General features: G+C 37.2%; 2 protein-coding genes across 2 annotated transcripts; both read right to left on the bottom strand.

The window, feature by feature from the left end:
• Positions 1-4151: 4151 nt before the first annotated feature.
• Positions 4152-10178, bottom strand: LOC132121846 (protein slit-like). The gene is made up of 2 exons (XM_059531596.1): positions 9930-10178; positions 4152-4942 (listed from the first exon to the last, which is right to left on the bottom strand). The coding sequence occupies exons 1-2, from the start codon at positions 10176-10178 to the stop codon at positions 4196-4198; spliced, it is 996 nt and encodes a 331-aa protein (XP_059387579.1). The 3' UTR covers positions 4152-4195.
• Positions 10179-11717: 1539 nt separating this feature from the next.
• LOC132121902 (protein LSM12 homolog A-like) lies at positions 11718-20224 on the bottom strand. The gene is made up of 5 exons (XM_059531635.1): positions 20045-20224; positions 18577-18710; positions 12907-13016; positions 12611-12737; positions 11718-12350 (listed from the first exon to the last, which is right to left on the bottom strand). The coding sequence occupies exons 1-5, from the start codon at positions 20169-20171 to the stop codon at positions 12258-12260; spliced, it is 591 nt and encodes a 196-aa protein (XP_059387618.1). The 5' UTR covers positions 20172-20224; the 3' UTR covers positions 11718-12257.
• Between the last annotated feature and the right edge of the window lie 1321 nt (positions 20225-21545).

Here is a 21545-nt window from a genome sequence, read left to right as displayed (position 1 = left end):
AAAAGTGTAATTTGTAAAATGTTTGCATCTTTTACGCTCTGGAGTTCGAAGACGAATCGCTCTTCTGATCCATTCAAAGGAATCGACTCAAAAGAACGATTCGTTCACGAACCCTAGGAAGAAGGTGATCCGGAGCCATGGCTGATGTAACCAGCAAAACAGCACTGAGGTTTTTCTCTCAGCTCGGAGCTTTTATTCTGACTCGGTTCAGCTTCTGAACTGCTACAGTATGTTGATGCTGTTCACGGTTCGAACAAATAAACACGTGACATGCAACAATGTAACAAATCCCATTCATACTCGAGCGCTTGTGTTTAAACTGCATTCGTGCATCAGCATGCTCAAAGTGATTATAACGAAGTCTCATTTAAAGAAGTGGTAAAGAAGCTGGCCAAATCTAGAATGCAGCTGATTAGGGTTGCCAACCGTTCCGTATAATACGGAATCGTCCCGTATTTAAGACATCAAAGCAGTGTTCCGTATTAAACCAATACGGAACGCAGTTTGTCCCGTATTGGCTACATGTAGATTTGGGAGGCTTTTAAAATGTGCAATTTGTAATTTCTGTGCAACTCAAGGTATATACAGTTACTGAATTAAATTATAATGAACACACAACAAGTAAATTAGATGTGTATGTGTGCTGAGCGCGCAGTCTGTGCACGGCATGCTCACGTGAGAGTGAGAGCTCTCTGTCATTGGTTGTTGCTACGTTACCTGAATCATCAAGGCTGGCTGCGAAGTGACAGTGGCGGGATATTTAACTTCAAAGTGAGTAACGATGGCAACTCTTACTAGTCCACCTTGTAAAAGGAAAAAACGTTTGCAGAAATATAAAACAAAAATGGGAGAATGAGAACGCATGGCTTAGTCCGGGGAAATATCTATCAAGCAAACTGTAAACTATGCAGGAGAGATTTTTCCATAAGCCATGGCGGTGTTTGCGACGTCAAACAACACGCGTCCACAGATACCCATAAACGGAACGATCGACAGCAAAGGGCCCAGGGAGCAATTTCAAGTTTCTTCATGTCACCTGCATCTTCACCAGAGGCTGATATGGTAAGCTACTGTTTTAAATGTCAAAAAGTATCCCAAATCTCTCAGATAATTATGTATAGACATCATACATCTCTTGTGCTCAACCAGGCTTAATTTATTTGATCCAAAATACAGCAAAAACCGTAATTTTGTAAAATATTTTTTCAATTTGAAAATTTTGAAAGTTTTTTATTTGAATAAATGTTTATTCTGTTTGAAGATCTTTTCACATAATCCTTCAGAAATCATTCTAATATTCTGATTTGCTGCACAAGACACATTCATTAGCCTATTATTATTATCATCAAATGTTGAAAACAGTTGTGTACAATTTGTTTAAGGATTATTTGATTAATATTAAGTTCAAAAGAACAGCATTTATTTGAAATAGAAAGCTTTTTTAAAAGTAAAATAATAAATTGAATGAATGTATGCCATGTACATTAAGTACTTTCAATATTATTGGTAAGGTGATGGGCTTACACATACTGTTGCTGTATGACTGAAATCATGACAGTTGTTCACTTTTACGATATTAACTGTGATCTTGATCCTCATCTTTGCATTTTTTATGTTTAGGTTACTGCAGCTGAGTTGGCCCATGTTTACCACACTGTAAAGCACAATATGAGCTACGTCAGTGCTGACTGCGCTAACAAATTACTGCATTGGACAGTCAGTGATTCAAACATAGTGAAGAAGATGTCCTGTGGACGTACAAAAGCTGAGACCATTGTCAAAAACATTCTTGCCCCTAAGTCAGTTTCTGAAGTGGTTAATATTTTGAAGGGCTCAAAACCTATCCCATTTTCCATACAAACAGATGCATCTAACAAGGGCAATCAAAAAATGTTTCCTCTGTCTATTCAGTATTTCACTCCTGAGAGTGGAGTAACACAAAAAATGATTGATTTTGTGGAGAATCCTAATGAGTCTGCTGCTGGTATTGTCGCATGTATAGAGAACAGTCTTGAACAACTGTCCCTTACTCTGGATCAAGTGTCTGCATTTAGTGCAGACAATACAAATGTGAATTATGGTGTTCACAACTCAGTTTACACAAAGTTGAAGAAGAAAAACAGCTACCTCCTAACAGGCAACTGTCATGCCCACATTGTCCACAATACAGTAAAACATGCACTGGATGAGTTTTCAGTGGATGTAGAGAACATTGTTCTCAAAATCTATGCATTCTTCTCAAGCTCTGCAAAAAGAAGAGAAAAACTTAAAGAATTTTGTGAGTTTTGTGATGTTGAGTTCCGTGAGTTTTTGCGTCATGTTGTGACCAGATGGCTATCCCTGAACCCTGCGATCACTCGCCTAATGCAAAACTGGACTGCTCTTAAGTCGTACTTAATTAGCCTTGGAGATGACTGTCCAAGACACCTGAGGATTTTGCTGAACCTCAACATGGATGCAGAAGAGCTGCAAGAGGAAGGAGATGTTGTTGAGGTTTATCTTCTCTTTTGCAATAATATTCTGCCAACTCCATTTTGGTGAAGCTGAGAGAACAAGACCAGTGGCAGCATTCAGACACAGCTAAAAAGTGGATGACAGTGCTTCAAGCAGCAGATCTTCCAAACATACTGGCTTTAGTCTCATTTGTCCTTAGCATTCCATCATCCACAGGCTATGTGGAGAGGATATCCTCCATAATGAAAAACAAGTGGTGTGACTCAAGAAACAGATGCTCTGTTGAACTCATGAAATGCGAGCTGCTTATCACCATGAACTTCAACAAACCATGTTATGAATTTTACAAAACTGTACTTCATGACAAATAAATCCTTGCTGCTGTGAGAAGTGAGAAAAAGTACTCATGGAAAAAAAATGAGTAGGTTTTGAGAACAAAAAAAGAAGAAAAATACCAAAATCATACCTTTTTTGCACTTTAATCAGTTGAATTCTTGCACATTTGTTTGTACCATTCATAACAATATAAACCATGAAATTATGGTTCTATACATTTACTGTAACTTTTCTACATACATGTCTAAATTTAATCAGTTGCTGTGTTTATAAAAAAGTTGAGCTTATCAAAGCCAATTACATGCACATTAACTTTATAAAAATCTATTGTCATGTTAAAAATGACAATTAAAAATAAACATGCACTTAAAAGAATAATCTGCTCCTCAATTTTTTTTTGTACTAGTGGTATTGCTCAGGCATTTTAATATTACGTTTTAAGTCTGATTAGATTTAAATTGTACATAAATTGCTTAAGATAATATTTTAACTCAATTAAAAAAAATACTTTTTATACACAGTTAAGTAGCATATGTGTATAAAAAGTCTCTTTTTTTTAATGGTTAAAATATGAGCTTAAGAAATTTATCTGCAATTTAAATACTGAAATTTAAATTCTGATACTGAAATTACACAAACTATGTGATAAATTACTCATATTTTGAGTGTCCCTTATAATGTTCCTTATTTTCCTACAAAGAACCAAGATCGTCCCTTATTTTCCTTTGCTGAAGTTGGCAACCCTACAGCTGATACCCATAGTCAGATTTTCCAGGAGTGTTTTCCAGTTGGCTTTTGGATGTACACTTAAAAAAAAGTTCTGTGACCAGCATACGTTTGTGATCCACACAAACAAAACTTTTATGAATTGTTAAGCCTAAATACAGTCGCTAGAAAGCTAATTCTAGAAATAAATAAACTACACAATGGTCACATGATTTCAACGTCCCACCATTCAGCTTCACACAGCTTTCCTCCGAAAAATTTTAACACGAGCAAACAGTGTTGGGTAAAGTAACTTTTAAAGGTAATGCACTAATGCAATATTGTGCTACTCCCTTAAAACAGTAACGAATTAAGTTAGCTACTTTATATGGAAAGTACTTTAGATTTGAGTGTCTGAATAATTTCTGGTCCCGTATTCTACTGTATGAAGAATGTTTGGGTATAATTAGTCACAGTTTACTTTATTTTGCTCTCCTCACTTACATAAATGTGTTTTAGTGTCCTGCGCCAAACAGATATCTGGTGTCTGAATGATTTCTGGTTTGACTGTAGATAAGTACTAAATAATCTGCACAAATGAAGACCTGTTGTGTAAAATAAGACTCTGTTGCCTATAGCTGTTGACTTTTGTTGACTCCTTTCTTCATTTGCCAGACTCCCAAGGCATAGGATAATTTCCTTATTTTTCCAGGTTGATCTTTTGATTTTGCTTGCGTTCTGCCATGACCAGAGCCGCCACCACAGTGACCATCACGGTTCCTGTAATGACCAGGACAGTGTCCGTTTCTGCCACACACAGCTGACTGTGCATCAAACCCAGGGACGCTCCGGACAGCAAGAGCGGAGAATGGCACGTGATGTTCATGTAATCATCCACATGGAGATGCCTGACGTGGAGAATCTTACTAAAGACACGATGTAACTCGCAGTCGCATGTCCAGGGGTTCTCCGACATCTGCAGATGTGTGCTGGCCGTCTGAGGGTTTAAGAACGTCTTAAACTTCAGGCTTCTCAACTGGTTGGCTTCTAAGTTCAGAATGGTGAGGGTTTGTAAGGGGGCCAGAGCTTCGGTTTCAATCTTGGAGATATTGTTGTGGTTCAAGAGAAGAACTCCCAGACCCTGTTGCATGCTGAGCAGGCCTCTTTGCACGACTGTGAGCTGATTCCAGGCGAGGTTAAGGAGCTTTAGCATGGAGAGGCCGCCAAATGCACCAGCTTCGATAACCTGAACGTGGTTGTGACTGAGATCCAACCTCTCCAGACTTTCTAGGTCCTCCAAGGAGTGGGACTCGAGGCGTTGCAGAGCATTGTGGGAAAGCTTGAGATCTTTAAGAGCGGCCAAGCCTTGAGAGAAATCTGGAGGAAGGACACGGAGCTCGTTGCAAGCCAGGTCCAACTTTCCCAGGAAGGTCAGAGAGGAAAGAGCCTGGAACACAAACAGGACACAAAGATAGAAGTAGAGGAATATGTATATTTTCAGAATCAGAATCAGAAAGAGCTTTATTGCCAAGTATGCTTGCGCATACAAGGAATTTGTTTTAGTGACATAAGCTTCCAGTACACAGAGACAACAACACACAGACAAAAAAAAAAATAATTTGTTCACATTTGAAGAGATAGTTCCCTTAGTTCAGCAATCGTTCATTCAACCTGATGTTGTTCCAACCTCGCGTGACTTACTTCTGAGGAACACAAACCATGATGTTTCAAAGATGTTTCAAATGTTTTTATCCGTACAATGAAAGTCATCAGGATGCAAACCAACATTAGACACTTTCATTGAGTGGACAAAATCTCAAATGTGATCCTGGAGCACAAAAACGTAAGTCGAACAGGTATATTTGTAGCAATAACCAAAATTACACATTTCTCTTTTATGCCAAAAATCATTAGGATATTAAGTAAAGATCATGTTCCATGAAAATATTTTGTAAATTTTCTACCATAAATATATCAAAACTTAATGTTTGATTAGTAATATGCATTGCTAAGAACTTCATCTGAACAACTTTAAAGATGATTTTCTCAATATTTAGGTTTTTTTGCTCCCTCAGATTCCAGATTTACAAATAGTTGTATCTCAGACAAATATTGTCCTCCGAACAAACCACACATCAATGGAGAGATGATTTAGAACCAAGTTGAACCTTATGACTGGTCTTGTGCTCCAAGCTCACAATTTTTTTTTTTTTAATATCTTGTTTTGGTGGTCCATAAAAGAACCAGACAAGAACTATGTTGGGTTCCATTTTTCTTAACGTGAAGAACATTTTTCCAATAAAATAAACTTTTTGCACAATGTAAAGACTACACTCTTAAAAATAAAAGGTTCTTAAAATGTTTCCTTCATGGCATTACTGAGAAATCCCCCTTTTGAGACATTTATTTTTAAGAGTGTATAGAAAAAGGCTCTTTAGAATAAAAAAAACAATACTAAGAAAAAACAATGGTTCTTTTAGCAACTGTTCAGGAAAAGGTTGTTTAAAGGTTCAGTAGACTTGTTGCTTTAAATGAATGGTTGTAGTCATGGTGTAAAGAACAGAAACTGCTATTTGTTAATAACTGGAATCTTTTCTGGGAGCGTCCTAGGCTGTTTCGCGCTGATGGATTACACCCCAGCAGAGTCGGAGCGGAGCTGCTCTCTGACAACATCTCCAGGACACTTCGCTCCCTGTGACTAGTAAGACAATTCTCTAATAACTATTATGATGACTTTTGTTCCACCCGCTTAAATGATAAAAGTACTTGTGCTGTCAAATCTATTAAGACTGTGTCTGTTCCCCGAATAGTGAGGTCAAAATATAATGTAGGATCTAGAAAAAATCTTAGAAAAATGTAAAGTAAATGAACAAAAACAATTTTTAAAGTTTGGGCTCATAAATATTAGATCACTCACACCCAAAGCAGTTATTGTAAATGAAATGATCACAGAAAATAGTTTTGATGTACTCTGCTTGACTGAAACCTGGCTAAAACCAAATGATTATTTTGGTCTAAATGAGTCTACTCCACCGAACTACTGTTATAAGCATGAGCCCCGTCAGACTGGTCAATAATATATAGTGATATTCTCAATGTTACCCAGAAAACAGGATACAGGTTTAACTCTTTTGAAATACTTCTGCTAAATGTTACACTGTCAGACATGCAAAAGAAGTCTAATGTATCTCTTGCTCTGGCTACTGTGTATAGACCACCAGGGCCGTATACAGAATTCCTAAAAGAATTTGCAGATTTCCTCTCAGACCTTCTAGTTACAGTTGATAAGGCGCTAATCATGGGAGATTTTAATATTCACGTTGATAATGCAAATGATACATTAGGACTTGCGTTTACTGACCTAATAAACTCCTTTGGAGTCAAGCAAAATGTCACCGTGCCCACTCATCGTTTTAATCATACACTAGATCTAATTATATCGCATGGAATCGATCTTACTGCTATAGATATTGTACCCCAATGTGATGATATTACAGACCATTTCCTTGTATCGTGCATGCTGCGTATAACTGATATTAACTATATGTCTCAGCGTTACCGTCTGGGCAGAACTATTGTTCCAGCCACCAAAGAAAGATTCGCAAATAACCTGCCTGATCTATCTCAACTGCTATTTTTACCCAAAAATACACATGAATTAGACGAAATTACTGACAACATGGGCACTATTTTCTCTAATACATTAGAAGCTGTTGCCCCCATCAAATTGAAAAAGGTTAGAGAAAAACGTACTGTGCCATGGTATAACAGTAATACTCACTCTCTCAAGAAAGTAACTCGTAGTCTTGAACGCAAATGGAGAGAAACTAACTTGGAAGTTTTTAAAATTGCATGGAAAAACAGTATGTCCAGCTATAGACAGGCTCTAAAAACTGCTAGGGCAGAGCATATACACAAACTCATAGAAAATAACCAAAACAATCCAAGGTTTTTATTTAGCACAGTGGCTAAATTAACAAATTACCAGACGCCACCTGATTCAAATATTCCACCAACGTTAAATAGTAGTGACTTTATGAATTTCTTCACTGATAAAATAGATAACATTAGAAATACAATAGCAAATGTAGATTCTACAGCGTCTAACACTTCAGTTTAATCCATCGCACCCAAAGATAAACTGCAGTGCTTTACAAATATAGGACAGGAAGAGCTAAATAAACTTATCACTGTATCTAAACCAACAACATGTTTATTAGATCCTGTACCCACTAAATTACTAAAAGAGCTGTTACCTGTAGCCGAAGAACCGCTTCTCAATATCATTAACTCGTCGTTATCTTTAGGTCACGTCCCAAAACCATTCAAGCTGGCGGTTATCAAGCCTCTTATTAAGAAACCAAAACTAGATCCTAGTGAACTGGCAAATTATAGGCCTATTTCAAATCTTCCATTTATGTCTAAAATTTTAGAAAAAGTTGTGTCTGCTCAATTGAGCACCTTCCTGCACAAAAATGATCTGTATGAAGAATTTCAGTCAGGTTTTAGGCCCCAGCATAGCACAGAAACTGCACTTGTTAAAATTACAAATGACCTGCTCCTTGCGTCAGATCAAGGCTGCATCTCATTTCTAGTCTTACTTGATCTTAGTGCTGCGTTCGACACCATAGATCATGACATACTCATAGATCAATTACAAAACTATACAGGTATTCAAGGGCAGGCTCTAAGATGGTTTAGATCCTACCTGTCCGATCGCTACCATTTTGTTTATTTAAATGGGGTGTCATCTCATTTATCATCAGTAAAATATGGAGTGCCACAAGGATCCGTCCTAGGTCCCCTTCTATTTTCAATATACATGTTGCCCCTTGGTAATATTATTAGAAAATACGGAATTAGCTTCCACTGTTATGCTGATGATACTCAGCTATATATCTCAACGAGACCAGATGAAACTTCCCAATTATCTAAGCTAACAGAGTGTGTTAAAAATGTAAAAGATTGGATGACAAACAATTTTCTCCAATTAAATTCGGATAAGACAGAGATATTAATTATTGGACCAAAAAACACCACACAGAATCTTGTAGATTACAATCTGCAACTAGACGGATGTACTGTTACTTCCTCTACAGTCAGAAATCTGGGTGTTATATTGGACAGCAATTTTGTCTTTTGAAAATCATATTTCCAATGTTACAAAAACCGCATTCTTCCATCTTAGAAACATTGCCAAGCTACGAAACATGTTATCTGTTTCTGATGCAGAAAAGCTAGTTCATGCATTCATGACCTCTAGACTGGACTATTGTAATGCACTTCTAGGTGGTTGTCCTGCTTCGTCAATAAACAAGCTACAGGTAGTCCAAAATGCAGCAGCTAGAGTCCTTACCAGGTCAAGAAAATATGATCATATTACCCCAATTTTACAGTCTCTGCACTGGCTACCTATTAAGTTCCGTATCAGTTACAAATTATCATTACTTACCTATAAGGCCCTAAATGGTTTAGCTCCTGCGTACCTAACTAGCCTTCTACCACGTTACAACCCATCACGCTCCCTAAGGTCACAAAACGCTGGACTTTTGGTAGTTCCTAGGATAGCAAAGTCCACTAAAGGAGGTAGAGCTTTTTCACATTTGGCTCCCAAACTCTGGAATAGCCTTCCTGATAATGTTCGGGGTTCAGACACACTCTCTCTGTTTAAATCTAGATTAAAAACGCATCTCTTTCGCCAAGCATTCGAATAATGTATCTCTTAAATTGTGAGTGTAGTTGCATCTGCATTTTTATTCTTTAGCTTGGGTTAAACTAATTTTACTCTGTTGGATCAGCAGCTATGCTAATGATGTCTCTATTAGTTTCTCTGTTTCTGCTGGGATCTTCATCCCGTGGTAACTAGGATTTACACAAGCTCCAGTCTGGATCCAGAACACCTGAGAAGAGATGATGCTGACCCTCAGAGGACCCCAGATGATGCTAACCTTGAATCAACAAACACAACTAACAATTATTGCTACATGTGTGACTGCATCATATAATTACTATTAATTAATAATATTGATAGTTCATCATCTAGCTGACTACGTCTTGTATTATTATTTTTTTTATTTTTCTAAAATCCTGTCAAACGTGCATAAACTACTAGCTACTACTAAATATTGTAGAAACATAATTTTCTGTAAAGTTGCTTTGTAACGATTTGTATTGTAAAAAGCGCTATACAAATAAACTTGAATTGAAAAAAAATTGAATTGTTTGGGAAACTGAAATGGTGGTTCCATGTCATTGCTATACAGAATAATCATAATTTGGAACCTTTATTTCTTTTAAGAGAAGAACAATTTGTCCACTACAAAATAACCATTTGTATAGAATGATAAGGGTTGCTCTTGAAGCCATTGATATATTTGTTTTTAAGAGTGTAGATAGAAACATGAATTTGCAAAAACAAGTAAATCTGAGTGTACCCTGGAGCGCAGCAGCTGTATGTGGCTCTGTGAGAGCAGGAGCACCCGGAGAGCCCATGTCCCAGTGAAGGAGCCGCTCCTCAGATCCGACAGATCATTCCCACTGAGGTCCAGGAGCCACGTGCCGTGTGGAATACTGTGGGGAACGTGTGTGAACCCTCGGGATCCACAGTCCACCAGTTCAGACGCATTGTAACACAAACACTGATGAGGGCAGAGCTTTGAGCTCCCCACCACGACGCAGAGCATCAACAGATCAGAATCTCCATCCAGAAAGAGACAGAAATGGCTGGAGATGTTTCAGATTAACCAGCACACTCGCCTTGCTCATCCTCAGCGCAGAATCATCACGTCCAGCTGAAAGAAGTAGATTCTGCTGGTATATTTGGTGCATTTTCAAACAGCTTGCGGTCTGAGATCTACAAGGATTTGTGGCTTGGCATGAGAAGTCAAATTATATAAAAAGCTCAAATCCTTTAATCCATTTATCATTTTACACAGAATAAGAGTTAATCGCTTTAGTTAGTTTCTTCCTGGACAGATGTGCATAGCTCTGTAATACAAATAATTTATTGTAGTTACCACGGTCTTCATGGTTGAGCAGAAACATGATTCATATGTCCTCTGAAAACTGAACTAGCTTGGTTCTTGCTTCAGTAAAGAGAAACAGCGCTAACGCTCGAGATTCTTCACCTGGATGGTGCAACCCTGTATTCAAGTCTCTGAGACACAGACTTGATTTATCCTCGAAGCACACGCATCCCTCACGAAACAAGAGCACTTGGAACATGATGAATATTTGAGTGAACGCTCCATCAGTTTAGAAGCAGGACGTGTAGTCTTACAGCTCTCAATAGAAACCTTAAGGAGCACCTTGCACGGTTAAATCTTTAACGTGTACTATGGTTTGTCTAGAGATGGAAACGGGTGCCAGCGGTGTGTGTTAGTTACAGTAATAATCTGACCTGAAGCTTTAATTATTCATGAACAATCAAGACCTTTTGATGCTGCCAGAACACAGTCAAGGGAAGCCAAACCCTTCATAGTTCCTGGCAGTGAAAACACATGTGTGTAATTAACCCAAGTCTGCAGCTAGACAGGTTTTAGATTTGTGAACCAGGCACTTACAATCACTCTTCTCTTATGATTTCTAAAAAACATGACACTAGAGAATAAATGCTTGCTTTTGGCACTGAATCTAATCTACACTGCCTAGTATATAAAGATATTAAGGGCGATTTCTAAGAGCACACAATCAGTATTCGCAATGCTTCAAAGTTGGAAAACACAAACCAGAAACTGAGATGCAAAGATATGTTCTCTCAAGTACATAGATCTCTATTTAAGGAGGTTTACTGAGGAAGCTATTTTTTATTTTATTTTTTCACTGCACGTAATGCCATGACTTTAACAGAGTCTGGTCTGATTTAACATTTTGAAAGTATTTAGTTTGTGGAAGAGCCGATGAGCTCAGCAAACACGGTTCAGTTATTCTGAAAATAAAACGGCAGATGACTTCACTTCTGGTTCATATTTCACTTTAGATCTGAACAGCCAAGATACGCTGTTAAACTGTGAACGCAGAACAGATGCACGGCGTGTTCAATAGAAAACTGCATAAGAGATTTTCTGGAAACAGCCGATGCTGTATTAATTCCCATTAGAAGTTCACCCAGTGTGTTTCGTGCTATTTGATTATATTTGTTAAAGCAATTAAACCCAACATTTTCCAACCCCTTTTTGCAAGCAGTGTTCAAAGATTGTGAAAAAGCAACTGAAAGTACAATATTACAGTCAGAATTTTTGTTACTTTTATTTTAGAAAATGTCCTTTGTAACGCGTGGCATCATAAGTCACATTTCTTTTAAAATACAGAAAAGACAGACAATCGTAGAACATAAACAGCCAAAAGAAGAAGAAAAAATCATAAAAAGTAAAAGCTAACAAGCTTTTCTGACTGATTTGTTTTCTTTTTTTTTTGACAAAAATGGAATAGAAGGCGAAGGAGGGATGTAAGAGGAGATGAAACGCAGGAGGAAGAAGGGGATAAGACACTGTACGTTAGTCAAAGAAACTATGGAGGATGGGGGTTTAAATTATCTTCATAAAGTCTAATTTAGAATGAACTCTTTTCACTCTTGTGTTTTTCTCTTAAAACATTTTTCCTTTTTTTTTTTTGCTTTTTTGTTTGAATGTGTTTGAGTTGGTGTTCCCTGCGCGAGGCCCTGGTGCCTCCACCCTCGGAGCGCCGCAGAGGTGGAGAAGAGCGCTGGCCCCCAGCAGCTCTCGGGCCCTCGGTGCCCTCCCCAGAGCAGACACACACCCCACTCACGAGGATAGAGACGAGTCCTTCTGTGTGTGCTGGCCTTGTGTGCGCTGAACACACTTCTGGCTCTCCACATCTTTCAGATGTTTCTCCACCTGGAGCAGAGAGACAAGACACTCAGAGTTAGTCATCCATTGATACAGCAGCACAGCACTATTCAGAAACAATCCATATGGATTCATCAAAATGAACTAAAGCAAGCATGGTCAACCTAGCTTCAAACTTTGAGACTGAATGTAAAAATAACTGCTGCCTTTTCTTTTAATATTGTCGATGTTGTAAAGCCTACAGATGGCGCTGGAAGAGATGAATTAAAGTAAGCCATTACTGAAATGAAAGGTTGCATGATACTCACAATTTTGCGTACATGACTGAGAGCACTTCCCTCTTTTCCTCTGCAGTTCTCCACCTGATACGGTGGAGAGATTACCACATCATCCATAACAATGATGTTCTTCTCCTGCCACTTACAGTCTTTGATGCTGGAAAACAACATCTCAATGATCAAATCAAGACACAAACACACGTTATATGCTTGAACGTTCAGGCTTAACTTATCCCGGTTACGAAGAATGTAGAAGAAAACAAGATCCAGGCCACAGATCTCACATGCTGTTGATCGTAACCCTGATGTATTCAATGCATTCTTACGTTTTGTGTATGGTCTGGAATAACTGCTGGCCCTCGGCTGACACCCCAGCACTGATTGCATAGGCTTGGGACAGCTTGTCTTCCTTTTCTGTCCTCGCACGACTGGCCAGCTGCGGAAACCAGACGTGTCAGAGCGATCATGATGTGTTATTAACCATCACATGTTCATCTGAAGAAGATATCATGCACTGAATCTTCACCCACAGAAAACATCACAGTGCTTTAACTCAAGCACAACTGATGAGTTTAACAGTAAATGCTGAAACTAACAAAAGCTGAAGTAGTATTGTTTATTCCTTCATGTTATCCAAAGTAGTTAACTAATGAACTTTATTGTAGTGTGCTACTAATATTTGATACACTAAAAATTCTACAACACTTTTCAATTTAAAAAAAATCATCATTTTGACTTAACACCATTGTGTTAGGGGAACACTGCATTGCATTTCATCTCAACTCAATATTTTCAACGAAGTAGACCAAAAATTACTTTTGATGCTTGATCTCTTTTCTTTGGTAAGTGAAGTTAATAATTCTTTACAACCAATTGACTTGATTCATTAGAGTACATAAATGATTTTACTTGTGTAACTAGGCACAGCGCTGGATAGAGGGAGTAAGTGTTATTGTATGCAGTGTTTTAGGATTCGTTCATGTTTAATGCTCTCTTATGTTTGTATTTGAGTGTTTCTGGTATGTTAGCGTTTGGGGCTTGGGTTGAGGACCTGCTATCACGAGTTAAACATTATTAATAATAATTTTGACATATTTGCTCATGCCACGGATAGAACTAAACCATCTTATGGCTAACGCCTCAAGTTAACTAAATCAAATGTATCCTTTTTTGTGAGTGCGTTTAGAAGGACTTCTGCCTTAAATGTTACTTTCCATTTACAGGATGTTGTCTGAGTTCAGCAGGCATAAAAAAGTTAAAACTTGTCATAAATGTATCAAATTGAGTTTATTATATATTGGGATTCCAAAAATGTATTGAATGGAAGTCCTGCCCTCAATTAAATTGAGTTCATCCAATTATTTTTTTGAGTGTATAAATTCAGTCCAATTTTATTGTTTTACTTTCAGTAAAAAGAAATCATTCAAATGGAGTTAAATTGAAGTCTTTTAATAGTTTACTTAATATAACAAATAATCATTACAAAATCCATTTTTGGTTTCGGTTTTCAGCCCAGAATTTTGATTTCGTTGCATCCCTTATATTATGTGAAAACAACACAGTATTAATATGATAAACAGAACGACATACAATAATCCTCACATGTGGACGGCTCTACTGATGAACAAACTGTGAGGCAATGCTGGTGTCTGGACCGTACAAGCTTATAAACCAATGCAAAATTTACAATTACATGTTTTCCATGATAGAGAACAAGACGTGGCTAATGACGACATTAGTCAGGAAAAAAAAACCATACTTTGCAGCAAGCAACTGAAACTAAACTCCTTGCGTGGTACAGTTACACTGATAAAGGGATGCACGATATATATTAGTCACCAGTATCTGCCCATAAACGCTCTTTATACTGTTCTTGTCAAACCAATAAGAAAATTTGGCTGATTAAAGCCGATAAATAATGCATCAAATTTCCCTCAGAGACACTTCAGATTCACACTGATGGTTTTTAATTTCCTGAAATATGATTGGAATCACTTCGAAAAGGAAAATAATACAGTTAAGTGTGATGAAGATGGGCAAGTCTGTCACAAAGGCTACATCAAATTGTGTTGAGAACATAGGGCTGGGTGATATATCGAATATTAGCGATACTATCGGAATAATTTTGACGACGATGTACAATTTGAATATATCGGGAATATCGAATATTTCAAATTCAAGCATACTTTCCCAAAAGAACGCGCCGAATGTCCAAAAAAGGAACCTGTAACTGCTGACTGCTCTACGCATCTCTACTACGAGAGCTGTAATGATAGCGGTTGCCAGATAACAAGAGTTTAAATCTCCCAATCAGAGCTTCACTGTTACAAGGATACATTTTCTGCCTGATGTTTGCTTATTTTAAGCAATCTGGCAACCATGCGCACATGCTCACTCCTCATTGCGGAAGAGCCGCTGACGATAATCTGAAACAAAACACTAACAAGCTGGAATTGTGCGATCTAATGAAAGCGTCGTTCAGCCGGTCTGTGTTCTGTCGTGTGATCGCAAAATAAATGCACTTACTCGACCGCTGATGTTTGAATAGAGAAACATAGGCTATGGCCATTTGGAATTACTATTGGGGAATTTCACTGATATGTTTACCAGTTTCCATATTATAGACAGAGAGAATGCAAAAGTCTTTGGTATTCATTTATATATATTTATATATAAGAACTAGCTATGTGCTTCAGCAACTAGCTCCCCATCTAAGAGGGTTTTTAGTGTCAGTAGGAACATAGTTTCATGCCACAGAGCTTCTCTTAAAACCACAGACAGTTGACAGACTTGTGCTCTTAGCTTAAAAACTTGTTAAAAAATTAAAATAAAATACTTATCCCAGTTGCACAGTTTAAATTGTGAATTGCATGCACTAAAAAGAAGAATGCACTTTCTGTAACTGTTACTTAATTTGCACTGCTTCAGTTACATATAGGCCTACATGTATTCATTAATAAAAAGCAGTAAGTGATCTCTTGGTCTAGATTTTTTAACTGCTTAAATTAGCTGTTTAATCTAAATGTTTTTTTTTTAATGGGCAAAAGAAAATCATGTTTTATTTTTTATTATTTAAATGAAAACATATCGAGATATATATCGAATATCGTAAAAAATGACAATATCGAGATATTTTTTTTTGTATATCGCCCAGCCCTATGAGAACATTACTGTAAAATAGCTTATTGGGGTTTCACAGCAACACTGAACGTGGCTCATTTATCCAGCATTTACAGGAACAAACAAGAACACCATCACTGTGTGCACCACACCAAAACAGATCCGCTTGGTTTGATATGATACACGATTCACCAAGTGTGAGAGTTTGGAGCCCACCATGCATTTTACTTTCACGTTACCGTTCTTCTTTTGTTGTTGTTGGAAATAAATATTCCTGTAAATTCTCATTGCTGTATGGAAGCATATGGGTAGCGATATTCAATTTGGAATGTAATATGCAAAATGACAATGCAATATGTAAAATGGCAATGCATTTCTGTATTTACATTTACATTTTCCAATACATTTGTGCAACGTTTGGTGCAAAATGAAAATGAAAATTAAATTACATAATTTTCATTTGGCATTTCATACACCAGTTTTAATATGTAAAATGAATACTAATTTTAACGCTTTATAAGTTGCAAAATTAAAATGAAAATGTATTACAGAAATTATTAGATATGTATAACATGTTCAAGCAAAAACTGTGGCAAAATTATAATTTAAATGCTATTTTTCTTAAATGCGTTAACACTCACAGTCAAGACACTTAATGATTGCATTTTCATTCAGTGTCCTGCAATGAATGTAGCAAAATTCAATGTGCACATTGAAAATGCATTCCGAGCCGATCACGTGTCCGTCCCCTCCCAACATGTCAATCACTGCCTGAACAAGGATGAGGCTTGCAGAAGGTCAGAGACTCAAATCTCAAGAAGAGGATTCAAGTTAGAGAACATGGACAAGACAGTTGGTCCGTGTACGTTTTGATCATTTTGGTTTATGGCTTTAATATTTCATTCGCACTTGTGGGCGGAGCTGAAACGCTGCTTTCATCTGATTGGTCGACCTTCAGCTCGGTCTTTTCATTCTTTCAGGCAGAATAAGAGTCAGTGCGAGTGAAGCACTGTAATGTCTGAAACCACCGCTCACTGTTAATTAGCATAATATCTGAATCAGATGTAGCTGGGCACATAATTCGTGCTGCTGAGACCTGCAAATTATTTCTAGGTTATAGTATTGTATGAATATTGTCCCACTGATAAATACAGTGCAAATAGTTCTGTCTCTTTGGAAAAAAGTGAAGTGGAAATAAAAATCAATAATCGACTGAACAGTTCCATGTCTGTAACATTTACCACTCTCATCTTTTAAGTCATAAGGCACTAGGTATATGTGTGTGACATTAATACATAATTGTAAAAATGTATATTGTTACATTTCTAAATAAAAATAGTAAAATTAGCTCTGTGCTGCTCAGTGCTCCTGTAGCCTACCCCAGAGCGCCCTCTCGCGGCTGGAGCCGGTAATGTTTTCTCTTGGTTCTGAATAAATGCGACTTATATATGTTTTTTTCCTCGTCATGACGTGTTTTTGAACTGATACAGCTTATACCGAAAAATACGGGTAACATCATTATTATTATTTATTATGAGAGTAATTGACAAAGACTAGAACTTTAATGTTTCACCAAATTCAGCTCAGATCTTCAGACTCGTCTGACTCGTGTTGCTGTATAACTGGCCAGACTTACCTTCCCAAGAAATCCTATTTAATTTTATTTCATAAATTTAACTATATTTATTTCACTTCACTGTTATCCAAGGAGACAACTATTTGCACTGTTTTTATCAGTGGGACAATATTCATACAATACTACAACCTAGAAATAATTTGCAGGTCGCAGCAGCACGAATTATGTGCCCAGCTACATCCGATTCAGATATTATGCTAATTAACAGTGAGCGGTGGTTTCAGACATTACAGTGCTTCACTCGCACTGACTCTTATTCTGCCTGAAAGAATGAAAAGACCGAGCTGAAGGTGGAGCGATTCGACCAATCAGATGAAAGCAGTGTTTCAGCTCCGCCCACAAGTGCGAATGAAATATTGAAGCCATAAACCAAAATGATCAAAACGTACACGGACCAACGGTCTTGTCCATGTTCTCTAACTTGAATCCTCTTCTTGAGATTTGAGTCTCTGACCTTCTGCAAGCCTCATCCTTGTTCAGGCAGTGATTGACATGTTGGGAGGGGACGGACACGTGATCGGCTCGGAATGCATTTTCAATGTGCACATTGAATTTTGCTACATTCATTGCGGGACACTGAATGAAAATGCAATCGTTAAGTGTCTTGACTGTGAGTGTTAACGCATTTAAGAAAAATAGCATTTAAATTATAATTTTGCCACAGTTTTTGCTTGAACATGTTAGACATATCTAATCATTTCTATAATACATTTTCATTTTAATTTTGCAACTTATAAAGCGTTAAAATTAGTATTCATTTTACATATTAAAAATGGTGTATGAAATGGCAAATGAAAATTATGTAATTTAATTTTCATTTTCATTTTGTACCAAACGTTGCACAAATGTATTGGAAAATGTAAATGTAAATACAGAAATGCATTGCCATTTTACATATTGCATTGTCATTTTGCATATTACATTCCAAATTGAATATCGCTACCCATGTGCTTCCATATTGCTGGTCAAATACATACGTTTCATAATATCAGTCTCTCTTTTTCTGAGTCTTTGTTTCAAAAATGTAATGTTTTTGCACTAATGCCAGACTTATTGTCAAGAATGAGCTCGTCTTTTGGTTTGCATCCAAATAAAAGGAAGAGGAAGTCAAGTTAAGGCCCATTCACAACACTATCTTGAAGTCTAACTACATTAGCATCCGTTCACACCAACAGATGAGTGTATCTGAAGCTCAGACGGCTTCTGATTGGCCGACAGCGACTGATTGTGAAGATCTTACCTTGCTAATATTCAAGGATGCTAGAGGAGGCGGAGTCTCGGAGCGGTCATTAATAACATCCACATCTGAAACATAGGCTAGGTTAACCAGGATGACATCACTGAGGTGGGGCTTAGCGCTGGAGGAAGGGCATTCTGGGAAGACAAGGGTTAAGGAGAAACCAAACCAAGACTTCCAGAGAAGATTATTAAAAATAAAATCAAGCTGAATCCTGGTTTGGGAGTGAGTTTTACTAATCATGGCCAGCAGGTGCTAGCACACCTGTGTCACACAGCAAACACATACGGGTTTTAAGACCCAGATATATAAATGAGCAAAGAGGCAATCGAGAAACTGAAACTAACAAAACCGACAGGAGTAATTAGCTGAGTGGGTGTACAAAACAGAAGATGAGGGAAAAAGTGACAGGCTGAACACGTCAAAGCAGCAAAGGTCACACTGATATACACACACGTGTGATTTATAGAGAGATGAAATCTGATGAAGATCAACTGCAGACGAGTTCATTCATCACCACAAACACTCCAGAACTCACTCACACACACACACACACACACACACACACACACACACACTTCACTAAACAGAGTGTCTTTTTTTATGCACATTGATCATCTTCATCACATCTTCATGATCAAAACATACTGAAACCCCTTCACACACAATCTACCACAGGCCTCAATTATATACTTCTATAAAAGTAGAACACCTTTTACTGCAATTGTAAAAAAGTCCACTTTGCTGTGAAATCATTTTTTTTTTTTTTTTTTTTTTTAAATAAACCCAAGAGTAAATTAACATTTAATATAATGGTTTATACTTTTCAGAAATCATGTTACAATGTATCAAATATGATCATCAGGCTTCTAAGGAATGTTTATTATATATATATATATATATATATATATATATATATATATATATATATATATAACATGCATGGCATTTTAAAACGCCTGTCGATTAATGTCAGCTATAAACAGAGAGTACAGCAGCAACAGACCTGTCTGGTGATATGTTATACATTAAATAAACGCGAATAGTCTCAGAAGTCCACACTACTGTATTTGTTCATCAGGAGAAGAACAGAGGAATATTAGCACTACTGATCTCAGAACAACCGCCTGAGACCTCGTGTATTGAGGTAAGCCTGGTGTATCCTTCACACAAAGTGATACTTGAGGAAATAAACCCAGAATATATTCTGTGAGAGCTGCCATTATCGCATTAGCTTAGCGCGCTAACGACATTAGCTTACGCGGACTAGTGCTACATGCTAATCACACGCTGACCACAAACAACACGCTTTCGACGATCAACCCACATTAGACCAGCTCAGCTCAGACCCCTCCCCGAGACACACACCGCGGACCGTGACCAGACCCCGCACCGAGAGACACGGGAGCGGGAACAGGCCGCTAGCTCGCGCAGCTCGTTCACGCGCACATGTCCGAGGGCGAAAGGATACTCAAAGTCAACATCTTGGACGGATAATCGAAGGCCAGCACCTCTCCCTGCAGACGCTGGCCTAAACAGGTGAGGCACGAGACACGGCTCCCGACGCTGAAGTACTCCCCCGGTCCCGGAGCCGCCATCTTCTCCGCCAGGGACACCGGAGCGCGGCTTTACGTAGACGCACGCGACGCAGACGCACGTGACGCCGTGAACGTACGCGACGCAGACGCACGTCAGCTGACAGGAAACAGGCTCAACCGTCAGACTGAGTAGAATGTGAGATAAATAACAAAACATATAATCAGATATATAAACCCTAACATTCAAATAACTTATAAATAATGTAATATATTAAACAGTATGAATACAGAATAAACATATAGACCTATATAGCAAAACAACAACAAGTTCATATTTGGCCAGTTAGATGAGTTTGAAAAGCTATTGGATTTGATTTATCGTTTTCATAAGTTTCTTCTTTTGTATTTTCAATATGTAAAAGCAGATCTTAATAATATTACAGTTATTTATTAATGTATTATAAGTAATTAAAATGTACGTATTCAAAAATAATTAAAATATTAAATAATGATTCTAAATCGTAGGATTCTAAATTAATGTTTATCTATTTTCAAATGAATAAATAAACACTGTACACTGTAGTCGTAATATTATCTAGAATTCTCCGTGGAATACTTGATTCTGATTGGTCAGTGGCTCAAGTTGGTTTTCAAATGATACGAAGCGAATTGCTTTGCATCTTATGAAGCAAAGTGAAACTGAAAATGTCAGAGCAAATAATAGCTGTCGACATGTCTATAATCAAGCTGTTATGTGTATTATGTATATATTAAAAGATTTATATGATTATTATTTTTATATTGTTAGAGGTGTTGTTGTTACTTAAAAGTATAAATTTTTATGAAATATAATTAACACTACCAGTCAAAAGTTTTTGAACAATATTTTAATGATTTTTTTAAAGAATCCTCTTCTGTTCACCAAGCCTCTATTTATTTGATCTGAAATACAGCAAAAGCAGTAAAATTTTTAAATATTATTACTATTTAAAACATGTGAATCTCTGTTAAAGTGTAATGTATTTCTGTGATGCTCCGCTGTATTTTCAGCATCATTCCTCCAGTCTTCAGTGTCACATGATCTTCAGAAATCATGAAAATATGATGATTTGCTGCTCAAGAAACATTTCTGATTAGCAATGTTGAACACAGCTGAGTATAATTTTTTTCAGGTTTCTTTGATGAACAGAAATATCAGATCATTTAATTTTACTTTAGTTCTAGACTAAATATGAACTTTTACTCTGTTTAAACACATTCAGTGTTCCTCAGAATCAATAAAAACATAAAAATATTATAAAAACCTGCAATAATTAAATGTGCTAAATAAGACAAATATCAATTATGTTTTTAATCCCATTTTATTATCCAGTGTCTTTGCTACTGACCTCCCATGAACCAAGTCAAACATACTAATATGCAAAAATGACACAA

The sequence above is a fragment of the Carassius carassius genome, chromosome 40 (assembly GCF_963082965.1).
Source record: "Carassius carassius chromosome 40, fCarCar2.1, whole genome shotgun sequence".
Lineage (NCBI taxonomy): Eukaryota > Metazoa > Chordata > Actinopteri > Cypriniformes > Cyprinidae > Carassius > Carassius carassius.
The sequence above is the reverse complement of the archived record's forward strand: the minus strand, read 5'-3'. Positions and strand labels throughout refer to the sequence as shown.